At 42.4% G+C, this 23,245-nt stretch overlaps 2 protein-coding genes across 6 annotated transcripts in view; both read right to left on the bottom strand.

Moving 5' to 3' along the window:
* The window catches only part of LOC109902291 (single-stranded DNA-binding protein 3-like), a 31,255-nt gene extending 15,606 nt beyond the window's left edge, over nt 1-15,649 (bottom strand). For 3 of the 4 annotated variants that reach the window (XM_020498537.2, XM_020498538.2, XM_020498541.2), the window contains exons 1-5: nt 15,464-15,649; nt 14,676-14,748; nt 14,470-14,531; nt 14,294-14,378; nt 4,522-4,611 (exon numbers count right to left, since the gene is read on the bottom strand). In XM_020498537.2, coding sequence (XP_020354126.1) covers nt 4,522-4,611; nt 14,294-14,378; nt 14,470-14,531; nt 14,676-14,748; nt 15,464-15,519 — 366 coding nt within the window. In that variant the 5' untranslated portion in view covers nt 15,520-15,649. The remainder of the gene's footprint in view (nt 1-4,521; nt 4,612-14,293; nt 14,379-14,469; nt 14,532-14,675; nt 14,749-15,463) is intronic. The other variant, XM_020498539.2, reaches the window with a different exon arrangement.
* Nucleotides 15,650-19,287: 3,638 nt separating this feature from the next.
* Nucleotides 19,288-22,105, bottom strand: LOC116376695 (single-stranded DNA-binding protein 3-like). 2 transcript variants are annotated; one of them, XM_031838051.1, is made up of 5 exons: nt 21,917-22,104; nt 21,129-21,201; nt 20,923-20,984; nt 20,747-20,831; nt 19,288-19,889 (listed from the first exon to the last, which is right to left on the bottom strand). In XM_031838051.1, exons 1-5 carry the CDS (start codon nt 21,970-21,972, stop codon nt 19,884-19,886), a joined length of 282 nt encoding a protein of 93 aa, XP_031693911.1. In that variant the 5' UTR covers nt 21,973-22,104; the 3' UTR covers nt 19,288-19,883. The 2 variants fall into 2 exon arrangements, with proteins under 2 accessions (XP_031693911.1, XP_031693910.1); XM_031838050.1 differs by lacking the exon at nt 19,288-19,889 and having other exon boundaries at nt 19,899-20,831; nt 21,917-22,105.
* Between the last annotated feature and the right edge of the window lie 1,140 nt (nt 22,106-23,245).

Here is a 23,245-nt window from a genome sequence, read left to right as displayed (position 1 = left end):
CATCTGTGTGAACGTGCCTTAGGCATGCTGCAAGGAAGCACGAGGACTGCAGATGTGGCCAGGGAAATAAATTACAACGTCCGTACTGTGAGATGCCTAAGAGAGCGCTACAGGGAGACAGAACGGACAGCTGATCGTCCTCGCAGTGGCAGACCACGTAACAGCTGCACAGGATCGGTACATCAGATCACACCTGCGGGACAGAGGCAGTTGTTGTTGCCATCCTGTACGAGTTACACCAGGAACGAACAATCCCTCCATCAATGCTCAGACTGTCCGCAATAGGCTAAGAGAGGCTGGACTGAGGGCTTGTAGGCCTGTTGTAAGGCAGGTCCTCACCAGACATCAACGTTGCCTATGGGCACAAACCCACCGTCGTTGGACCAGACAGGACTGGCAAAAAGTGCTCTTCACTGACGAGTCGCTGTTTTGTCTCACCAGTGGTGATGGTCGGATTCGCGTTTGAGCGTTACACCGAGGCCTGTATTCTGGAGCGGGATCGATTTGGCGGTGGAGGGTCCGTCATGGTCTGGGAAGGTGTGTCACAGCATCATCAGACTGAGCTTGTTGTCATTGCAGGCTCTCTCAACACTGTGCGTTACAGGGAAGACATCTTCCTCCCTCGTGGTACCCTTCCTGCAGGCTCATCCCGACATGACCCTCCAGCATGACAATGCCACCAGCCATACTGCTCGTTCTGTGTGTGATTTCCTTCAATAATGTCAGTGCTCTGCCATGGCCAGTGAGGAGCCCGGATCTCAATCCCATTTAGCACGTCTGGGACTTGTTGGATAGTAAGGTGAGGGCCAGGGCCATTCCCCCCAGAAATGTCCAGGAACTTGCAGGTACCTTGGTGGAAGAGTGGGGTAACATCTCACAGCAAGAACTGGCAAGTCTGGTGCAGTCAGTGAAGAGGAGATGCACTGCAGTACTTAATGCAGCTGGTGGCCACACCAGATACTGTTACTTTAGACTTTGACCCCACCTTTGTTCAGGGACACATTATTCCATTTTTGTTAGTCACATATCTGTGGAACTTGTTCAGTTTATGTATCAGGTTGTTGAATCTTATGTTCAGACATATTATGTTTGCTGAAAATAAACAGTTGACAGTGGGAGGACATTTATTTTTTGCTGGGCACATACTGCATGTGGAAACCCCTTAAAATGAGTGGATTTGACTATTTCAGCCACACCCGTTGCCGTCAGATGTATAAAATCGTGCTCACAGCTATGCTATCACCATAGACCAACATTGGCGGTAGAATGGCCTTACTGAACAACTCAGTGACTAGCAACATGGCAATGCCAAAGGATGCCACCTTTCCAACAAGTCAGTTATTCACATTTCTGCCCTGCTAGAGCTGCCCCGATCAACTGCAAGTGCTGTTGTGAAGTGGAGACGTATAGGAGCAACAACGGCTCAGCCACAAAGTGGTAGGCCACAAGCTCAGAGAACGGGATCGCCGAGTGCTGAAGCGCATAAAAAACATCTGTCCTCTGTTGCAACACTTACTACAGAGTTCCAAAATCAAGTAACTAGAAGCCTGAAAGTCTGCACAAGCACAGTTTGTCGGGAGCTTAATGAAAATGGGTTTCCATGGCCGAGCAGCCACACCAAGCGTTGGCTGGAGTGGTGTAAAAGCTCGCCGCAAATCGGAGCAGTGGAAACGCGTTCTCTGGAGTGCTGAATCACGTGTCGCCATCTGGCAGTCCGACGGCTGAATCTGGGTTAGGCAAATGCCAGGAGAACGCCACCTGCCCCAATGCATAGTGCCAACTGTAAGGTTTGGTGGAGGAGGAATAATGGTATGGGGCTGTTTTTCCATGATTCGGGCTAGGCCCCTCAGTTCCAGTGAAGGGAAATGTTAAAGCTACAGCATATTGCATTCTAGATTATTCTGTGCTTCCAAATATGTGGCAACAGTTTGGGGAAGGCCCTTTTCTGTTTCAGCCAGCTAATCTCTATATTTTAAATTTAGCCAACTAGAATATATTTGCTAGCTAACAAGGTAGAACTGTTGAATTATTATAAAACACCCTTCTGTAGTGGTGTAAAGTACTTATGTAAAAATATCGTTTTGACAACTTAAATCACTACATTTCTAAAGTAAAAGGTACTTTTTACTTAATTTATCCAGCCACCCAAAAGTACTCGCTACATTTAGAATGCTTAGTATGACAGAACATTTTTCCATTCACACACACTTATCAAGATAACATCCCTGGTCGTTCCGACTGCCTCCGATCTGGCGTCACTAAAACACAAATGCTTAGATTGTCTTAGTGTTGGAGTGTGCCCCTGGCTATCTGTAAAGAGAATTTAAAAAACATTAACATTGTGCCATTTGGTTGTCTTAATATAAGCAATTAGAAAAAATTAAACTTTTGATACTTAAGTTGATTTCAGATACTTTGACTTTTACACAAGTAGTATTTTACTGGGTGATTCACTTTGAGTCATTTTCTATGAAGGTATTTTTACTTTTACTCAAGTACTTTTTCCACCACTGCCCTTCTGTCAGTCTCCAACTGTTTGAACATAATGCTAGCCTGTCCACTTTATGTCGAAATCAAGTAACTTATTTCTCAGAATGATAAGTAGCCAATTAACTATATACAGTGCATTCAGAAAGTATTCAGAGCCCTTGACTGTTTCCACATTTTGTTAGGTTAAAGTATTCCGTATTCTAAAAATGGATAACATTTTTCCCCCCCTTATCCACACACACTATACCCCATAATGACAAAGCATAAACAGGTTGTTAGAAATGTTAATTTTTAGTAACAATAGAAAACAAATATTACATTTACATAAGTATTCAGACCTTTTACTCAGTACTTTGTTGAAATCACCTTAGGCAGCAATTACAGCCTCGAGTCTTCTTGGGAATGACGCTATATGCTTGGCACATCTGTATTTGGAGAGTTTCTTCCATTCTTCTCTGCAGATCCTCTCAAGCTGTCAGGTTGGATGGGGAGCGTCGCTGCACAGCTATTTTCAGGTCTCTCCAGAGATGTTCGCTCAGGTTCAAGTCCGGGCTCTGGCTGGGCCACTCAAGAATATCAAGACTTGTCCCGAAGCCACTGCTGCATTGTCTTGGATGTGTGCTTAGGATCATTGTCCTGTTGGAAGGTGAACCTTGGCCCTAGTATGAAGTTCTGAACGCTCTAGAGCAGGTTTTTAAATCAAGGATCTCTGTACTTTGCAACGTTCATCTTTACCTCGATCCTGACTAGCCTACCAGTCCCTGCCGTTGAAATACATCCCCACAGCATGATGCTGCCATGCCCATGCTTCACCATAGGGATAGTGCCAGGTTCTCTGGAGCTTTGTCAGTGACCATCCGGTTCTTGGTCACCTTCCTGACCAAGCCTCTTCTCCCACGATTGCGCAGTTTGACCAGCTCTAGGAAGAGTCTTGGTGGTTCCAAACTTATTCCATTTAAGAATGATGGAGGCTACTGTGTTCTTGGGGAACCTTCAGTGCTGCAGACATTTGTTGGTACCCTTCCCCACATCTGTGCCTCGACACAGTCCTGTCTCGGAGCTCTACAGATAATTCCTTCGATCTCATGGCTTGGTTTTTGCTCTGACATGCACTGTCAACTGTAGGACCTTATTTAGACCGGTGTGTGCCTTTCCAAATCAATTGAATTTACCACAGGTGGACTCCAATCAAGTTGTAGAAACATCAAGGATGATCAATGGAAAGATGCACCAGAGCTCAATTTCGAGTCTCGTAGCAAAGGGTCTGAATACTTATGTAAACAAGGTATTTCTGCTGTTTTTTAGAATACAAATGTATTAAAAAACCCATTGTGGGTTGTGTGTATATTGATGATTTTTTATATCATCCATTTTAGAAGGCTGTAACGTAACAAAATGTGGAAAAGGGGATGGGGTCCAAATACGTTCCGAAATCACGGTAATTGTGTTCCATGTGTAATTGCACATTTATAAAAACAGACTAGATAGCTAGTATAAGTCTGTTTAAAATGCTGCTAGCAGTACATGGTACGATATTCTGGAAAAAGAATGCTCAGTTTCAATGTTCAGCGAATGTCCGTTTTAGGAGTCAGCTCGCATTTTGAGGAGTTGAGACACAAAAAGGGTATCATTAGAAAGATTAACCTCTATTACAGTAAAATAATGTCTCACTGTGTTTCAGTGTCCATATGATCTATTCTGTTGGACCAAACCGCAAAGTTGAAACCATTTGTCAGAGAGTACAAAGTGATCTCTCATCTTCGCTGTGAATTGCAGGGGTAGGGGCTTGGTGTGTGTGTGTGTGTGTGTGTGTGTGTGTAAATGAGAAGGTGCACACAGCCTACAGTCACTGCACAGAAGGAGCCGAGACTAAAAAGACAACGAGAACAATTGGACAAAAACGCTCAAATGGGGAAATAAATATTTCAAAAAAGACACTTGATGCAAACTTAATTAGATATATCACCCAACCCTAGAACCATTGCCATTGAGTGGAGATGGACGTGTGTGTGAGAGTAGGAGGAGACTGACCTGGAAGAATCCGGGGGGCATGGGTCCACCGGGCATCCCCTCTCCAGGGGGCATCCCCCCCATCACTGGACTGGGGGCTGCAGCCGCACTCTGTAAAGATAAGACAATAAAGAGTTAGAGAGGTTAGAACTGAGATAAGGATATTTTGTCTGTGTAGGGTTGCAAAGGTAGGGTGTTTGTAAACTTGAGGTTTACCAGTAAGATACCAGAATTTTGGTAACTTTCATGTTTTGGGAGGAATTTGAGGAAATCGTGTCATTTTGGGTACTTCAGATTATCACAGGTGTCTAATTATCTCTGGCCCTTATCACATAAAATATGCAAAATAGAATGACAAATCTGTAAAACATTATCCTAAATATAAACCATCAACTTGGTAGTCACTATTGGTGTTTAATACAAGAGTTTCAGCATGAAATATCCGTTATTTTTTTCAGACAGTAAAATAAACTGTCAAGGTCTTTGTTAATGTTTTTGCGCCAAACTGGTGGCAGTTTTGAAAAAGTCAATAGTTGGAAGTGTTGCAGAGTTAATTGAAAATAATGTCATTGTTTCTCAGATGCTTTTTTAAATTAATTAGGCAAATTCTCTTGACCCATATGATTTATCCACTAGAAACTCAGACACAAATAAAACATTTTATTTCTTAAAAGCTATTCAAGTATAAATCACCTAATTTACCATAGATTGATGGTCACTTTGGTAAATTACCACTAGGTTTGCATATTGATCGTTCAAGTTGATCATTGACTGGTTGGCTCGATGAGCACTTTAAAGTTTAGAAAACCGGTCAACGTGTGCTTATTACGCAATATGTCAGGAGTCAAACCTTTAAATCAATTTGCATAGACGGACTAAGAAATCATGTTTATCATTCTAAGACTAGGCTTAATCTGTGTCCATGAAACTGGCAGTTATAATTATCACACACACCAGACAGAACAAGCCTCAAGTTTGACCGGGGTGGAATCTAACTGCACAGCCAAACGTGCTGATCCAGCAAGTATCCAGTAGATTTGATAGGAATCTGTGGGATTCATTTCAAAGTGCTTATACACAGCAAGGTCTCACTGCTAGGCCATTTCCTGTCCCAACCACAGCCCTAATTCACTAATGTGCCATTTGCTTTGGTCGCACGCTTGCAATTGACAGTTTTTTTTTTGTAGAAGCATTTCAGCAGAGGCTAATGCCTACATTGCACACTGGTATTAGCATCTGGAATCAAAGGCTAGTTATGACAGGTGGCTTGTGAGAGCATGGAGTAATCACAAGGAGGGTAACAGTATATAAAGTACCACCATCAAAAACACACATCTAGAGAAAATGAAGTCACACACACACCTTACCATCTCACCTCCCTGCACTCTTTTAAGTGCTCAACCTCCACAGACAACACAAGTGGATATAACCGAACACACTCGCAGTCCCTGGTATATCGGCTGACTGCACCCCTTCCTAATTATATCTGAGCCGGGTCCTGCAGGTCCACTGTGAAATACCACAGTAGGGGGAGAAGTGAGGCCAGAAGAACCCATCCAGCCCAGTCATACCTGGAACACACTGACAAAGTTAGCTACATTCAGGAGGCATCCTTCAACCCTAGGACACCTGGGGGGGTGTCACAAAGTAGGATCAATGACAACCAGCCAACTTGCTGTTCAGAAATAACTTCACATTACTAAGATATTGCTAAAATGGGACTGTATTGGATCGACCCATATTCAAATGTAGATTTGTTAAATGACCCAGAAACATTGTATTTGTTTATCTAAGTTAGCTGGCTAACATGATTCTGCTTTGTACGATGGGTCGTAAGCTATTCACTGGGAACCAAACGGAACAAAAATTTACTAAAAAAGGAATGGAGAGACTATTCTAAAAAAAAAAAAAAAGGTCATGGGTAATGCTGGGTTTGGTTGCTAAATGTTTTGCAACAGCGCACCCTAATGAGAACAACCCTGCCTTGAGCCTACAGGAGGCAGACCTGCCAACCCTGTCCAACTTTTTAGAGTACCAGAAACGCGCCGCAAAGTAGAGATTCAACTCGCGCGCATGGCACGTGCCGAATTGGGGCGCACGGGCTGTTTGTGAGTCGGATCGCAACTATAGAATTGTACCAAATTAAGTCTATAGCTTGGAATACTTTCTTTCTTGACAGCATTCCATTTACACACACGGTCAGTCACCAACAAGATCTAATTAGAACACAAAGGGCCTTTATTATTGGAGTTTTTTATTTTTATTTAAACAAATAAGTTGAGGTACAAAACATAAACGTCTTAGCCACGATAAATAAATAACTATTACTCTGATATTATGGAAACAAATGTTTGAAGCAGATCAGTATCAATTAAATAGGTTATCCATAATAAAAACTTTAAAAAGCTATGATAGTAAACAGTGGGTGAGATCCAATCTTCTGGAGACCTTAAAATGTTCAGGAAATCATTTCCTAGACCGATTTGCCTGTTAGCTAGCATATTTAGCACTTTAGAGCCCACTGAATGTCCAGCGTATGTTCGCTAACGTTAGCTTGAAACAATTAGTGTTAACCTTTCCACAACACACGGAGTCGAAAAGGGATTGGTCCTCGTTTGCGTACAGCTGAAAGGTCGGCAAACTCAGCATCACAACAAACAGGAGGGGCAGACAAGGTGTAGCGTCGAATAATGATGTATTAATCTCCATGTCCGTTGATAAACTCAGCTCGAGAATCAGGATGTTGATTTACTCCGTTGATACATTTTTTTAAATTCAAATGTTTAAAAAAATATAAAAAAAATTTAAAAACAGGCCCTATTCATTTGACATACGGTCATTTATGAACATTTGAACATCTTGGCCATGTTCTGTTATAATCTCCACCCGGCACAGCCAGAAGAGGACTGGCCACCCCACATAGCCTGGTTCCTCTCTAGGTTTCTTCCTAGGTTTTGGCCTTTCTAGGGAGTTTTTCCTAGCCACCGTGCTTCTACACCTGCATTGCTTGCTGTTTGGAGTTTTAGGCTGGGTTTCTGTACAGCACTTTGAGATATCAGCTGATGTACAAAGGGCTATATAAATTGATTTGATTTAAGCTCAAATGCACTAGTGTGCATGGAAAGTCTCCAGGAATGTTCCTTCTGATCCTTATCTTCTGGTACTAGAGCCCACTGCGGTGCATATTCAACTGTAGCTCTGTGTCCCCCACCAAATGGCACCATATACCCTATGGGCCCTTGTGAAAAGTAGTGCACTCTAAAGGGAATAGGGTGCCATTTGTTATGAAGCCACTGTTCTGCTGCGGGAGAGGAGGGCCAAGACTCCCAGATGCTTTGGTACAGGATGGGGCAGATGTCACAGACTCTGCTGCCTGGGGGGCAGCTGAGTGGGGTGGTGTGGGGGCCCATCTCTAAACCTCCCTAGGGGGGGGGGGGGGCTTCTTTTTGACAGACTAGACCCACCCCCCTGGTTGTGTGTGTGTGTTGTTGGTCACAGCAGCTGTTGTCTCTGTACAAAGACAGACAGAGAGAAAGTGGGGAGAGAGGAGAAATAAAACAGGAAAGTGTTTGATTAAGGTAGCTCTGAGAAGGTAGACACAGAAAGGGACAAGGGGGATTCAGCACAGCTTGGAGAAAAGGGGACAGGCCAGAGAGACCACACTAAACTAACTGGCCATGTCCTGACCTGGGCCATATGCATCAAGCGTCTCGGAGTGCCGATTTAGGACCAGTTGTCTTTTACGTCACAACGAATAAGACTTCATGGACAGTGATATCTCGAAGACGCTTGATACATACGGCCCCTGGACTGCTTTACCATCTCACATCATCCACCTGAACCAAGGTATAAAAAAGGAAGCCTGGGCCTAAGCTAGTCGATCTTCAACCATCCACCAACTCCATAAAAATGTATGTTGTTGTTTTCATAGCAGTCTCCTTGTCCCTGATGGTGAAAGGTCTGGCAGTAAGACCCAGAGAAGAGAACTCAAGCTCTCTACCACTCCCCATCCCCCCTTTCACATATTCTCTCTGCTCCTCCCTTGGTTGCCAGGCATATGCCACAGTGGCCACTCCCCTTTTCTAGTCTGTCCCTCAGCTCCCTGACAGCCATCAATCAGCTGCTGACACCATGGCGACGGAGCCCCTGGGGAGCATCCATCCAACCAGGCGTGAATACGCCAGGGAGGAAGGGCCCTGCGCTTTACGAGCCGTGATGCATCGCTGCTTCCCTGCTAGCAGCCCAGCCAGCCACCTCCCCCCACCCAAAGCCCACAGAGACAAAGACAGCACCGGGACTACTGGCCATGGAGGGAGAAAGATAGAGAGAACGAAAGATAAACCCTAGGCCTACTGTACGCAAACACAGAGCAGAGTAAGGAGAAAGCCTGGGCCGATGCAAACAAAGAGAGCACTGAGCTCACATACATGTATTAGCCGAAGATGAACACAGACAGAACCAACATTGATTCACAGGGAACCATCTCCAAATGGGATCCCATGTTTGATGAACAGGACCTTTATTTGAATCTAGGTTTCTCTGTAGACAATTACAAATGATCTAAAACAGAGGGTGGATAGGGCCCTGTATCAGTTTGACCAGATAGATCACCTGTTAAATGGTTATAACGAGGATTGACAGTGTAAAAAAAAAAAAATTCTAAAATTACCTTCGGAGATATGCTAAGTTGCAGTCAAAACAGCTCAAAAGTCAGTCAGTGGTATGAATACTTAGTAAAACTAATACAGACACCAGTTACCCTCAAATGTACATGGTACTGTATTGGTTATTTATTTGACTGAAAATGTGATATACAGTGAGCTGCAGAAGTATTGGGACAGTGACACATTTGGTTTGGCTCTGTACTCCAGCACTTTGGAATGGAAATGAGTAGGAGGTTGTCATCTTTAATTTGAGGGTATTTTCATCCATATTGGGTGAACTGTTTAGAAATTACAGCACTTCTTGTACTAATATATTAGGTTAGCATGTCTTGGGGGTATGATATTTGTGCGTCCAACTTTCTCACCCATTATCCATAATCATGCTAGCATCCACATTAATGTAGAAATGTTTAGAATTCCATTTACCATTCATTTCTATTGGGCACGAAAATAATCTGAAACCAAACATAGTCATTGCGTGCTATTGAATATGGGACCAAATACTTATGTTTATTAAAAAGTTAAGTGAATGTCCTAATACTTTTGGTCCCCTAAAATGGGATTACAGCACTTTTAAAATACATGGTCCCCCCCCCATTTTAGGGGACCAAAAGTAAAGACAAATCCACTTATGTTTATTTAAAAAAAAGTTAAGTATATGGTCCCATATTCATAGCACGCAATGACTATGTTTGGTGTTTTCAGTTGTTGCCCTGTCCCCTTCTCTGCGATTTTAATTCTAACGGAATCCGGAAATAACAAGACCTTGTCCTCAAACATTTACATCAGAAGGTGCAATGTTATGGGCAAAGCAACAAAACATCCACAAATTAAATATTTTTCTTGATCAAAAAACATGGGAACAAGAACTTTTTGTGCAGTATTAAATTTACCATCCATACAAAACAGTTCATGTAAATTACTGTATTATACATAGGCTAGTCATCTAGGTTTGGTACCTTTAGACTGCATCACCATGAAAAAAAAAGTGATTGAGACATCAAATCATCACAAACCACTTGATATGTGGCTCAGTTGGTACAGTAGAGCTTAGCGCTCACAACGCTAGGGTTGAGTGTTCAATTCCCACGGGGGGGACCAGTATACACTCACTAGTGTAAGTTGTCCTGGATCAAAGCATATGCTAAAATGCAAACGCAATGAATATACCATTTCAGGTTACACAAAAGTTGCATTTGCAAAGTATCTCAGGAAATTGGAAAACATATGCAAGTATTTTTATGCTCCACAAGTATTAGATTCACTGTTTTGTACAGATAATTAGACTCAAGTTACAAATGTTGGTTAAAACTCAAATACACAGAACAAAAATATAAACGCAACATGTAAAGTGCTGGCTCCATGTTTCATGAGCTGAAATAAAAAGATCCCAGAAATGTTCCATACACACAAAAAGCTTATTTCTCTCAACTTTTGTGCACAAACTTCTTTACATCCCTGTTCGTGAGCATGTCTCCTTTTCCAAGATAATCCATCCAACTGACAGGTGTGGCATATCAAGAAACTGATTAAATAGCATGATCATTACACAGGTGCACCTTATACTGGGGACAATAAAAGGCCACTCAAATGTGCAGTCGTCACACTACAATATCAGATGTCTCAATCTGAGGGAGCATGGAATTGGCATGCTGACTGCTGGAATGTCCACCAGAGATGTTGACAGATAATTGAATATGAATCTCTACCATAAGCCGCCTTCAATGTAATTTTAGAGAATTCGGCAGCATGTCCAACCGGCCTCACAACCGCAGACCATGTGTAACGATGCCAGCCCAGGACCTCCACATCCGGCTAACGGGGTACTGAGGAGTATTTCTGTCTACAATAAAGCCCTTTGTGGGCCTGGCTCCCTAGTGGGTGGGTCTATGCCCTCCCAGGCTGACCCATGGCTATGCTCTTGCCCAGTAATGTTAAATCCATAGACTAGGGCCTAATTAATGTAAATTGACTTGTTCCTTATATGAACTGTAACTCAGTAAAATATTTTGAAATTGTTGCATGTTGTGTTTATATATTTCTTCAGTATACATTTAGTTTAAACGTTCACACAAAAGTAGCACACTGGGCCTTCACTAGTCCTATATTAGCAGACTGATGTAGATGTCTCCAGCACGGGCTTGGGAGAGACACGGGCTAGTAATACACTGCTCAAAAAAATAAAGGGAACACTAAAATAACACATCCTAGATCTGAATGAAATATTCTTATTAAATAATTTTTTCTTTACATAGTTGAATGTGCTGACAACAAAATCACACAAATTATCAATGGAAATCAAATTTATCAACCCATGAAGGTCTGGATTTGGAGTCACTCAAAATTAAAGTGGAAAACCACAGTACAGGCTGATCCAAATTTGATGTAATGTTCTTAAAACAAGTCCAAATGAGGCTCAGTAGTGTGTGTGGCCTCCACGTGCCTGTATGACCTCCCTACAACGCCTGGGCATGCTCCTGATGAGGTGGAGGATGGTCTCCTGAGGGATCTCCTCCCAGACCTGGACTAAAGCATCCGCCAACTCCTGGAAAGTCTGTGGTGCAACGTGGCATTGGTGGATGGAGCGAGACATGATGTCCCAGATGTGCTCAATTGGATTCAGGTCTGGGGAACGGGCGGGCCAGTCCATAGCATCAATACCTTCCTCTTGCAGGAACTGCTGACACTCCAGCCACATGAGGTCTAGCATTGTCTTGCATTAGGAGGAACCCAGGGCCAACCACACCAGCATATGGTCTCACAAGGGGTCTGAGGATCTCATCTCGGTACCTAATGGCAGTCAGGCTACCTTTGGCGAGCACATGGAGGGCTGTGCGGCCCCCCAAAGAAATGCCACCCCACACCATGACTGACCCACCGCCAAACCGGTCATGCTGGAGGATGTTGCAGGCAGCAGAACGTTCTCCACTGTGTCTCCAGACTGTCACATTTGCTCAGTGTGAACCTGCTTTCCTCTGTGAAGAGCACAGGGCGCCAGTGGCGAATTTACCAATCTTGGTGTCCTCTGGCAAATGCCAAACGTCCTGCACGGTGTTGGGCTGTAAGCACAACCCCCACCTGTGGACGTCAGGCTCTCATGGAGTCTGTTTCTGACCGTTTGAGCAGACACATGCACTTTTGTGTCCTGCTGGAGGTTATTTTGCAGGGCTCTGGCAGTGCTCCTCCTGCTCCTCCTTGCACAAAGGCGGAGGTAGCGGTCCTGCTGCTGGGTTGTTGCCCTCCTACGGCCTCCTCCACGTCTCCTGGTAGCTTCTCCATGCTCTGGACACTACGCTGACAGACACAGCAAACCTTCTTGCCACATCTCGCATTGATGTGTCATCCTGGATGAGCTGCACAACCCGAGCCACTTGTGTGGGTTGTAGACTCCGTCTCATGCTACCACTAGAGTGAAAGCACCGGCAGCATTCAAAAGTGACCAAAACATCATCCAGGAAGCATAGGAACTGAGAAGTGGTCTGTGGTCCCCACCTGCAGAACCACTCCTTTATTGGGGGTGTCCTGCTAAATGCCTATAATTTCCACCTGTTTGTCTATTCCATTTGCACAACAGCATGTGAAATTTATTGTCAATGAGTGTTGCTTCCTAAGTGGACAGTTTGATTTCACAGAAGTGTGATTGACTTGGAGTTACATTGTGTTGTTTAATTAAGTGTTCCCTTTATTTTTTTGAGCAGTGTAGTTCACTTCCTACCAAATTTCTTATACCAGTCATTTCTTTTCAAATCAGTAAAGGGAAGTGAACAAGTACACCCTTTGGGGGGAAGAGGAGATAATTGGGCTGTAGCCATGGTTATTTGGATGCTTCCAATGGGGTTTCTGACTGCCTATCCTGGGGCAGACTGACCGGACCAGCAGTTGTAGAAGATAGTCTTCCTTCATGCCAAAAGCCATGTTCTGAACATGTAAAGACCATATGCAAAAGCAGAGTTTAGTGATAGGCCATAAGCACTGTGCATCCGTTTTGGGAAAAATAATCTATTTGAACAGAAGAATCTTTAATAAGTAACAGGCTCCATAAATGTCAGTTCCAATAGAGTACTACTATCCTGTTAGCTCAGGAAAAAAAGCCCAATGTAGCTCAAGATGGAGACGGGTTCATCTGGAGTTTAAAATAACAACTCTTGGCCCCTGCCATCCTCAAGATAGTTGAGAATCTGAACCCATCTCTGCTCTCAAACATTGTGCAACAGTGACTGGCCACAACAAAGGGAGAGCTGGATCGTGTTCATTAGGACACACTTCACAACTGTTAAACAAAAATAAGCATTTATTATTGGAAACATCTATAAGCAGAAGTGTAAGGTAACATGGGGTAACTAGCCCCCCTAAAAACAATGTCCAGTTGCTGACACAAAAAAAGCAAAGGGAAATAAGTGGCTACAGTTTACACTTTAGATATTCAATTAAATGTTTTTAGAAAAGGGGCATTTTCCCCCCCAATCACCAGAATAACTGCCCCCCCCAACCCACAAAAAAGTTTTATTTTGACATTTTTTGTAATAAACTTTTAAGCTCAAGGTACTTAATTTTTTATTAAATAAATAAAATATTGAAACTAAATGTTATTGCATATGTCACAATTAATATCCACACTGAGGTTGATGCAAGGTCCCTACTTACATTTTCACACTAAAACATGTCCAAATCCACTTTTTTTGGGGGGGGGGGGGGGGGTCCATTTAAATTAAGAGTAGAAACAAATCAGAACAACATCTCCCCATTGCCACTACACATGGCATCAAAACTGTATGATGGTGGAATAAGGAAGACAGGCCTACATAAACAAAAAAGGGACTGATGGAAAATTTAAATGTTTTACGTAAACTGGGCTGAGGCCCATCTGGGTGCAATCTCTTTCTACATTTGAAAATGTAGTAGCTGCAAATGAAACCAGGGTCCGTATTTATAAAGGGTCTCGGAGTAAGAGTGCTGATCTAAGATCAGTTTCCAGTTTTAGATCATCTTCAAAACAATTATGTTCAGGAGGGGACCTGATCCCAGGTCAACACTCCTACTCTGAGACCCTTTATAAATACTGCCCCAGGCTTGTGAGCAGAACACCAGCAACATGTGCAGCAGCAAGCCTCATGAGGAGCAGAACTCACATAATCATGGAAGGCTTTCGCTTCACTGGAGTGGTCACATGTCTCTCTTCTCTCTGGTGCGGCACAATACAGGTCCCAAAATACACTGTGGACAAGACACACAAGTCATAAAGCAATAGAATACTGTACATGGTAGAACTTGGTGTATTGTTAATAGTGACATAAGTAACACTTACCACCACCAAGAGTGTAGGAACCCAGGTGGTTCCCCGAGTGTGATGTTCTTTTCCCATCGTATCTGGAAAGTGGAGAATTAAATCAAAAAGATTTAAAAAGTACATGAACAATAGGGCCTATTTAATAATTATTATTTTATTAATAATGGCTTCATATGGAAATGTCTTTGTTAATATGCTACCGTGTTTGGTAGTACAACACTCACCTCTGATAAAAAGGTCTGTGCTGACTTCTGTGCTCCTATGTGTAACAAATATTCATAGACGTATAAAGCTAACCTGTGAACACATTTTTTACAAATAAAAAAAAACAGTTTGAACAATACAACAAAAAAGTGTTAGAACTACACAGTTTAGCCAACTCTAAACTAACCTGCTTTGACTATCAGGACTAATAAGTGTCTCTAATCAACTAATATTTCTTGCACTTAGGGGTACATGATCGACAGACATTCATGTTTCGGTAGTTTGCATGGACCGCCGACTCCAAAAGGCCTTTCGCACAATGGCTTTTTCCAAACACTTCAAATCGGAAACACTGTAACCAAGAAAACGCGTTATTATAAATAAAAGAGATTGAGTGTTGGAGACTGCCCTCATAGCCGCGAACTGAAACAAAGTAGCAACCGAAGCACTGGTGGAAGCAAAAGTGTATCAATTAATGCAACAGAAACGACGTAAAGCCAAATTGGACAGCACATTTTTTTTACGCTACTCATTTCACGTTTTCCGTAAAAAAATATATTTTTAAAAATTCAAAGATACTTAGATGCGGAATTGCAAATACAAACACCAATGTACGTTCAGTAATGAGGCCCAGGAAGAATATAAAGCCGAAGGCAGGGTAAGGAAGGAATGGCGAGCAGACAAGGCGGTTCATTCAATTCCATCCTCGAATGAGGAAATTCGCTCCTTTAATTCAGCTGTCCAGCAAACCACACACCCGAGGAGGGAAACAATTTGCATTAGGTAAGACATAGGTTTTAAAACTTACTTTTCCCGTGCTTGGCCATCCGACGGTACAGCGGACACTTTGCCTTTAGGGAACATTGTTTTCTGAGGGAGGAGGACGCCCGTCTTCTCTTTCTGTATTTTCGCTATTTCATCTGTCAGACCATCAGTCAGCCTCGGCCGCGACCCTCTCACACTCCAACCGCACTTCTCAACCGAGCCTGGTCAATGGGAAGGGATGGGGCTAAATTGACTGGCGATTATTTTTCACCAATGAGCGTACAGTACTTCCATCTAGTCCTGCCCTAATGTTATGTCATGCCTTTTGTTGCCAATTGGAGGTGGTTTTTACAGTAGGCAATCTACTTTACATATCTCAATGTTTATTGTCATGCAATGTTAGAATAAAAGGCAAGCTATCTTCAACATTGAGAGGTATCATCTCTAGACGATTATTTCAGCATTTCAACAATCATTAGATACCAGCACACTCCAGTTTCAGCCCTCTCTATTGATGACTTATTAAATTGTCAGTTATTATTATAGCCTTATCCACAGTATACCTTATCCATAGGACATAAGCAAACAAAACAGATTATGTATTTTTACCCATATCCTGTTCCATTTCATTGGTTAAAATAGCATAACCATAGACTATTGTGAAATACAAAGGTTTTATTCCCTTAATTTAATAAATAGATGATTAAATTGTGTTTGTTTTTTTAATCGTAGGCCTAGGCTACCACCTGTTTCCATCTAGTCTAATATGTATAATTGACCATTCAAGAGACTCGGCTTTATCTGAACTGAAGTAACAGCATCTTCCCCTTTAAGGACACTCAAAGTAAAAAGAGACCTTATTGGTTGTTGATATGGAATCAGTTCACGGGTTCCTTAAAACCGCTGACTGTTCTACACGCTCTTTCACAAATGTTGCAATTAGAATGTCCTGTTATCACATTTCTACCGTTTTTGTTGTCATTAGCCTTCTGCTATTGGGAATTTTGCAAATTATAGCCTACTGTAGGCTCATATGCAGTTGATAATTTTCCCAACATGATTTAAGAATGTATTAATGTCTTCTCATTTTGATTAAATCCGATTTGACTCAAACTAGGTCGCATTTTTCAGTTGTACATACATGTATCCTCCTACCTGGCGTTATGTAAATCAAATAGGCCTACAGTAGCCTTCAGATATGATAATGAATTTCAACTAAGCAGTCGATGTTCCACTATGAGAACCCACAGGATTCTGTCTATCTGGTCACAGTTGGTTTATAGGGGGAACTTGAAACCGACAGTAGACTATTACTCATAGGGGTAAAATGTGACAGGACAAACCTGCCATAGTGCGGCGCTCGTTTCACTCTGCAATGAAGAACATGGCTTTAGGCCTACAGTAAATATTACCTATAAAACAATGTAACCTGTAACTTATAACCTTCTAACAACTATAGACTATTTAAGCAATGAGGCACGAGAGGGGTGTGGTATATGGCCAGTATAGCACAGCTAAGGGCTGTTCTGATGCACGACGCAACTAAGGGCTGTTCTGAAGTATGATGCAACGCGGAGTGCCTGGATACAGCCAACAGTAAAAAGTAATGTTTTGTCATACACGTGGCATGTGGTCTGATGGTCTGATATACCACTGCTTTTAGACAATCAGCATTCAGGGCTGGAACCACCCAGTTTATAAAATGAGTTATATTGCATATCTATTGACGACAAATAACTCAAATAACTCAAATAACTAAAAGGAATTTACTATCTGTGTAATTAAAGTGATATATCCACGTTTCATTTATTTTTATTTTTATGTATAGGGCCTAATTTCCTCCCAAATAGACTAAACCAATAAAAAAAAACATGATTCATGTGTGCCTATGCTACCACAGCCTAGCTCAAGAGGTCTGAACCCCTATGGCACAGTTGATCGTTCAGTGCAGGGTCATTGGATCTGGATTAACCGGTGTGCCTGACTAACCGGTGTCGGTGTCTGTATGTAGCCTCGCTACTGTATATAGCCTGTCTTTTCACTGTTGTTTTTATTTCTTTACTTATCTATTGTTCACCTAACACCTTTTTGCACTATTGGTTAGAGCCTGTAAGTAAGCATTTCACTGTAAGGTCTACTACACCTGTCGTATTCGGCGCACGTGACAAATACACTTTGATTTGAAGCCCCCATTTTGGTTGTTTTCTCTCTTTTCGCTACATTGTTGTTAGTAGGCCAGCAACCGAAAGGTCGCTGGTTTGAATCACTGAGACGACTTTGTGAAAAAACAGTCTATGTTCCCTTGAGCAAGGCACTTAACCCTAATTGCCCCTGTAAATCGCTCTGGATGAGAGCATCTGTTAAATGGCTGAAACGTACATTTAAATAGGGCCTAGACCTAAGGCTTTTGATGGAAGTGTCCCCTGTTCACATTGGGGTTTGTATATGGAACACTTCAGGAGAGTGGAGGAATATTGTTACCTACCTTGGACACTGCCAATAGGTCTGGACCTATGGCACAGGTGGCAATGTACTTTCTCTATTTCCGCAGGGGCGCTGGGTCATGCCTTTCATGGACTTTTTCCAATAAATGCGAGAGCATTATATAGTATGTGTATGTATGTATGTGTGTCTTTCGGAGGGGTTGAGTTAAAAGCGGAAGTCAAATTTCAGTTGGACCTTGTGTGCAATCAGTGGCGGATTTAGGTATAGGCGACATGGGCAGCCGCCAAGGGGAAGCACTTCAAAAATTTGGAATGTTGACATTTGGCGATCGGTTTTCTATCGCTCATTTGCACGTCACGTCAATGATATCATGTCACCGTGTGGGACTGTGGGTCAATAACCTGTCCGTGGGGACCTGGGTCAGTTCCTTGTAGAAAGGCCTGCCTAGAAGTGTGCTAGGGAGCGAGACATGAAGGGGGGGTCTTTGACTGCGGCTCCTAGCGGGTAGGGGCCTGAGGCAGGATCACTGACATCCTATGAAGTCTAGCGGAGGTGTATTAGGAGGGAGGGCCAGTACACGCATATAGGGTGATCTCATTTACAGACCTTATGGCAGTTGTACCTGGTTCATTGATAATGTGTATGAGAATGCCAGGGCACACCAGCTTGATTGTGGACATGGCGGGGTGTTAAGCATATCCCAGTTTAGGTCACCTAGTGTGAACTTTCCTCTGAAGAGCACAGGGCGCCAGTGGCGAATTTACCAATCTTGGTGTCCTCTGGCAAATGCCAAACGTCCTGCACGGTGTTGGGCTGTAAGCACAACCCCCACCTGTGGACGTCAGGCTCTCATGGAGTCTGTTTCTGACCGTTTGAGCAGACACATGCACTTTTGTGTCCTGCTGGAGGTTATTTTGCAGGGCTCTGGCAGTGCTCCTCCTGCTCCTCCTTGCACAAAGGCGGAGGTAGCGGTCCTGCTGCTGGGTTGTTGCCCTCCTACGGCCTCCTCCACGTCTCCTGGTAGCTTCTCCATGCTCTGGACACTACGCTGACAGACACAGCAAACCTTCTTGCCACATCTCGCATTGATGTGTCATCCTGGATGAGCTGCACAACCCGAGCCACTTGTGTGGGTTGTAGACTCCGTCTCATGCTACCACTAGAGTGAAAGCACCGGCAGCATTCAAAAGTGACCAAAACATCATCCAGGAAGCATAGGAACTGAGAAGTGGTCTGTGGTCCCCACCTGCAGAACCACTCCTTTATTGGGGGTGTCCTGCTAAATGCCTATAATTTCCACCTGTTTGTCTATTCCATTTGCACAACAGCATGTGAAATTTATTGTCAATGAGTGTTGCTTCCTAAGTGGACAGTTTGATTTCACAGAAGTGTGATTGACTTGGAGTTACATTGTGTTGTTTAATTAAGTGTTCCCTTTATTTTTTTGAGCAGTGTAGTTCACTTCCTACCAAATTTCTTATACCAGTCATTTCTTTTCAAATCAGTAAAGGGAAGTGAACAAGTACACCCTTTGGGGGGAAGAGGAGATAATTGGGCTGTAGCCATGGTTATTTGGATGCTTCCAATGGGGTTTCTGACTGCCTATCCTGGGGCAGACTGACCGGACCAGCAGTTGTAGAAGATAGTCTTCCTTCATGCCAAAAGCCATGTTCTGAACATGTAAAGACCATATGCAAAAGCAGAGTTTAGTGATAGGCCATAAGCACTGTGCATCCGTTTTGGGAAAAATAATCTATTTGAACAGAAGAATCTTTAATAAGTAACAGGCTCCATAAATGTCAGTTCCAATAGAGTACTACTATCCTGTTAGCTCAGGAAAAAAAGCCCAATGTAGCTCAAGATGGAGACGGGTTCATCTGGAGTTTAAAATAACAACTCTTGGCCCCTGCCATCCTCAAGATAGTTGAGAATCTGAACCCATCTCTGCTCTCAAACATTGTGCAACAGTGACTGGCCACAACAAAGGGAGAGCTGGATCGTGTTCATTAGGACACACTTCACAACTGTTAAACAAAAATAAGCATTTATTATTGGAAACATCTATAAGCAGAAGTGTAAGGTAACATGGGGTAACTAGCCCCCCTAAAAACAATGTCCAGTTGCTGACACAAAAAAAGCAAAGGGAAATAAGTGGCTACAGTTTACACTTTAGATATTCAATTAAATGTTTTTAGAAAAGGGGCATTTTCCCCCCCAATCACCAGAATAACTGCCCCCCCCAACCCACAAAAAAGTTTTATTTTGACATTTTTTGTAATAAACTTTTAAGCTCAAGGTACTTAATTTTTATTAAATAAATAAAATATTGAAACTAAATGTTATTGCATATGTCACAATTAATATCCACACTGAGGTTGATGCAAGGTCCCTACTTACATTTTCACACTAAAACATGTCCAAATCCACTTTTTTTGGGGGGGGGGGGGGGGTCCATTTAAATTAAGAGTAGAAACAAATCAGAACAACATCTCCCCATTGCCACTACACATGGCATCAAAACTGTATGATGGTGGAATAAGGAAGACAGGCCTACATAAACAAAAAAGGGACTGATGGAAAATTTAAATGTTTTACGTAAACTGGGCTGAGGCCCATCTGGGTGCAATCTCTTTCTACATTTGAAAATGTAGTAGCTGCAAATGAAACCAGGGTCCGTATTTATAAAGGGTCTCGGAGTAAGAGTGCTGATCTAAGATCAGTTTCCAGTTTTAGATCATCTTCAAAACAATTATGTTCAGGAGGGGACCTGATCCCAGGTCAACACTCCTACTCTGAGACCCTTTATAAATACTGCCCCAGGCTTGTGAGCAGAACACCAGCAACATGTGCAGCAGCAAGCCTCATGAGGAGCAGAACTCACATAATCATGGAAGGCTTTCGCTTCACTGGAGTGGTCACATGTCTCTCTTCTCTCTGGTGCGGCACAATACAGGTCCCAAAATACACTGTGGACAAGACACACAAGTCATAAAGCAATAGAATACTGTACATGGTAGAACTTGGTGTATTGTTAATAGTGACATAAGTAACACTTACCACCACCAAGAGTGTAGGAACCCAGGTGGTTCCCCGAGTGTGATGTTCTTTTCCCATCGTATCTGGAAAGTGGAGAATTAAATCAAAAAGATTTAAAAAGTACATGAACAATAGGGCCTATTTAATAATTATTATTTTATTAATAATGGCTTCATATGGAAATGTCTTTGTTAATATGCTACCGTGTTTGGTAGTACAACACTCACCTCTGATAAAAAGGTCTGTGCTGACTTCTGTGCTCCTATGTGTAACAAATATTCATAGACGTATAAAGCTAACCTGTGAACACATTTTTTACAAATAAAAAAAAACAGTTTGAACAATACAACAAAAAAGTGTTAGAACTACACAGTTTAGCCAACTCTAAACTAACCTGCTTTGACTATCAGGACTAATAAGTGTCTCTAATCAACTAATATTTCTTGCACTTAGGGGTACATGATCGACAGACATTCATGTTTCGGTAGTTTGCATGGACCGCCGACTCCAAAAGGCCTTTCGCACAATGGCTTTTTCCAAACACTTCAAATCGGAAACACTGTAACCAAGAAAACGCGTTATTATAAATAAAAGAGATTGAGTGTTGGAGACTGCCCTCATAGCCGCGAACTGAAACAAAGTAGCAACCGAAGCACTGGTGGAAGCAAAAGTGTATCAATTAATGCAACAGAAACGACGTAAAGCCAAATTGGACAGCACATTTTTTTTACGCTACTCATTTCACGTTTTCCGTAAAAAAATATATTTTTAAAAATTCAAAGATACTTAGATGCGGAATTGCAAATACAAACACCAATGTACGTTCAGTAATGAGGCCCAGGAAGAATATAAAGCCGAAGGCAGGGTAAGGAAGGAATGGCGAGCAGACAAGGCGGTTCATTCAATTCCATCCTCGAATGAGGAAATTCGCTCCTTTAATTCAGCTGTCCAGCAAACCACACACCCGAGGAGGGAAACAATTTGCATTAGGTAAGACATAGGTTTTAAAACTTACTTTTCCCGTGCTTGGCCATCCGACGGTACAGCGGACACTTTGCCTTTAGGGAACATTGTTTTCTGAGGGAGGAGGACGCCCGTCTTCTCTTTCTGTATTTTCGCTATTTCATCTGTCAGACCATCAGTCAGCCTCGGCCGCGACCCTCTCACACTCCAACCGCACTTCTCAACCGAGCCTGGTCAATGGGAAGGGATGGGGCTAAATTGACTGGCGATTATTTTTCACCAATGAGCGTACAGTACTTCCATCTAGTCCTGCCCTAATGTTATGTCATGCCTTTTGTTGCCAATTGGAGGTGGTTTTTACAGTAGGCAATCTACTTTACATATCTCAATGTTTATTGTCATGCAATGTTAGAATAAAAGGCAAGCTATCTTCAACATTGAGAGGTATCATCTCTAGACGATTATTTCAGCATTTCAACAATCATTAGATACCAGCACACTCCAGTTTCAGCCCTCTCTATTGATGACTTATTAAATTGTCAGTTATTATTATAGCCTTATCCACAGTATACCTTATCCATAGGACATAAGCAAACAAAACAGATTATGTATTTTTACCCATATCCTGTTCCATTTCATTGGTTAAAATAGCATAACCATAGACTATTGTGAAATACAAAGGTTTTATTCCCTTAATTTAATAAATAGATGATTAAATTGTGTTTGTTTTTTTAATCGTAGGCCTAGGCTACCACCTGTTTCCATCTAGTCTAATATGTATAATTGACCATTCAAGAGACTCGGCTTTATCTGAACTGAAGTAACAGCATCTTCCCCTTTAAGGACACTCAAAGTAAAAAGAGACCTTATTGGTTGTTGATATGGAATCAGTTCACGGGTTCCTTAAAACCGCTGACTGTTCTACACGCTCTTTCACAAATGTTGCAATTAGAATGTCCTGTTATCACATTTCTACCGTTTTTGTTGTCATTAGCCTTCTGCTATTGGGAATTTTGCAAATTATAGCCTACTGTAGGCTCATATGCAGTTGATAATTTTCCCAACATGATTTAAGAATGTATTAATGTCTTCTCATTTTGATTAAATCCGATTTGACTCAAACTAGGTCGCATTTTTCAGTTGTACATACATGTATCCTCCTACCTGGCGTTATGTAAATCAAATAGGCCTACAGTAGCCTTCAGATATGATAATGAATTTCAACTAAGCAGTCGATGTTCCACTATGAGAACCCACAGGATTCTGTCTATCTGGTCACAGTTGGTTTATAGGGGGAACTTGAAACCGACAGTAGACTATTACTCATAGGGGTAAAATGTGACAGGACAAACCTGCCATAGTGCGGCGCTCGTTTCACTCT

Source organism: Oncorhynchus kisutch, linkage group LG13 (assembly GCF_002021735.2).
Source record: "Oncorhynchus kisutch isolate 150728-3 linkage group LG13, Okis_V2, whole genome shotgun sequence".
Taxonomy (NCBI): domain Eukaryota; kingdom Metazoa; phylum Chordata; class Actinopteri; order Salmoniformes; family Salmonidae; genus Oncorhynchus; species Oncorhynchus kisutch.
The sequence above is the reverse complement of the archived record's forward strand: the minus strand, read 5'-3'. Positions and strand labels throughout refer to the sequence as shown.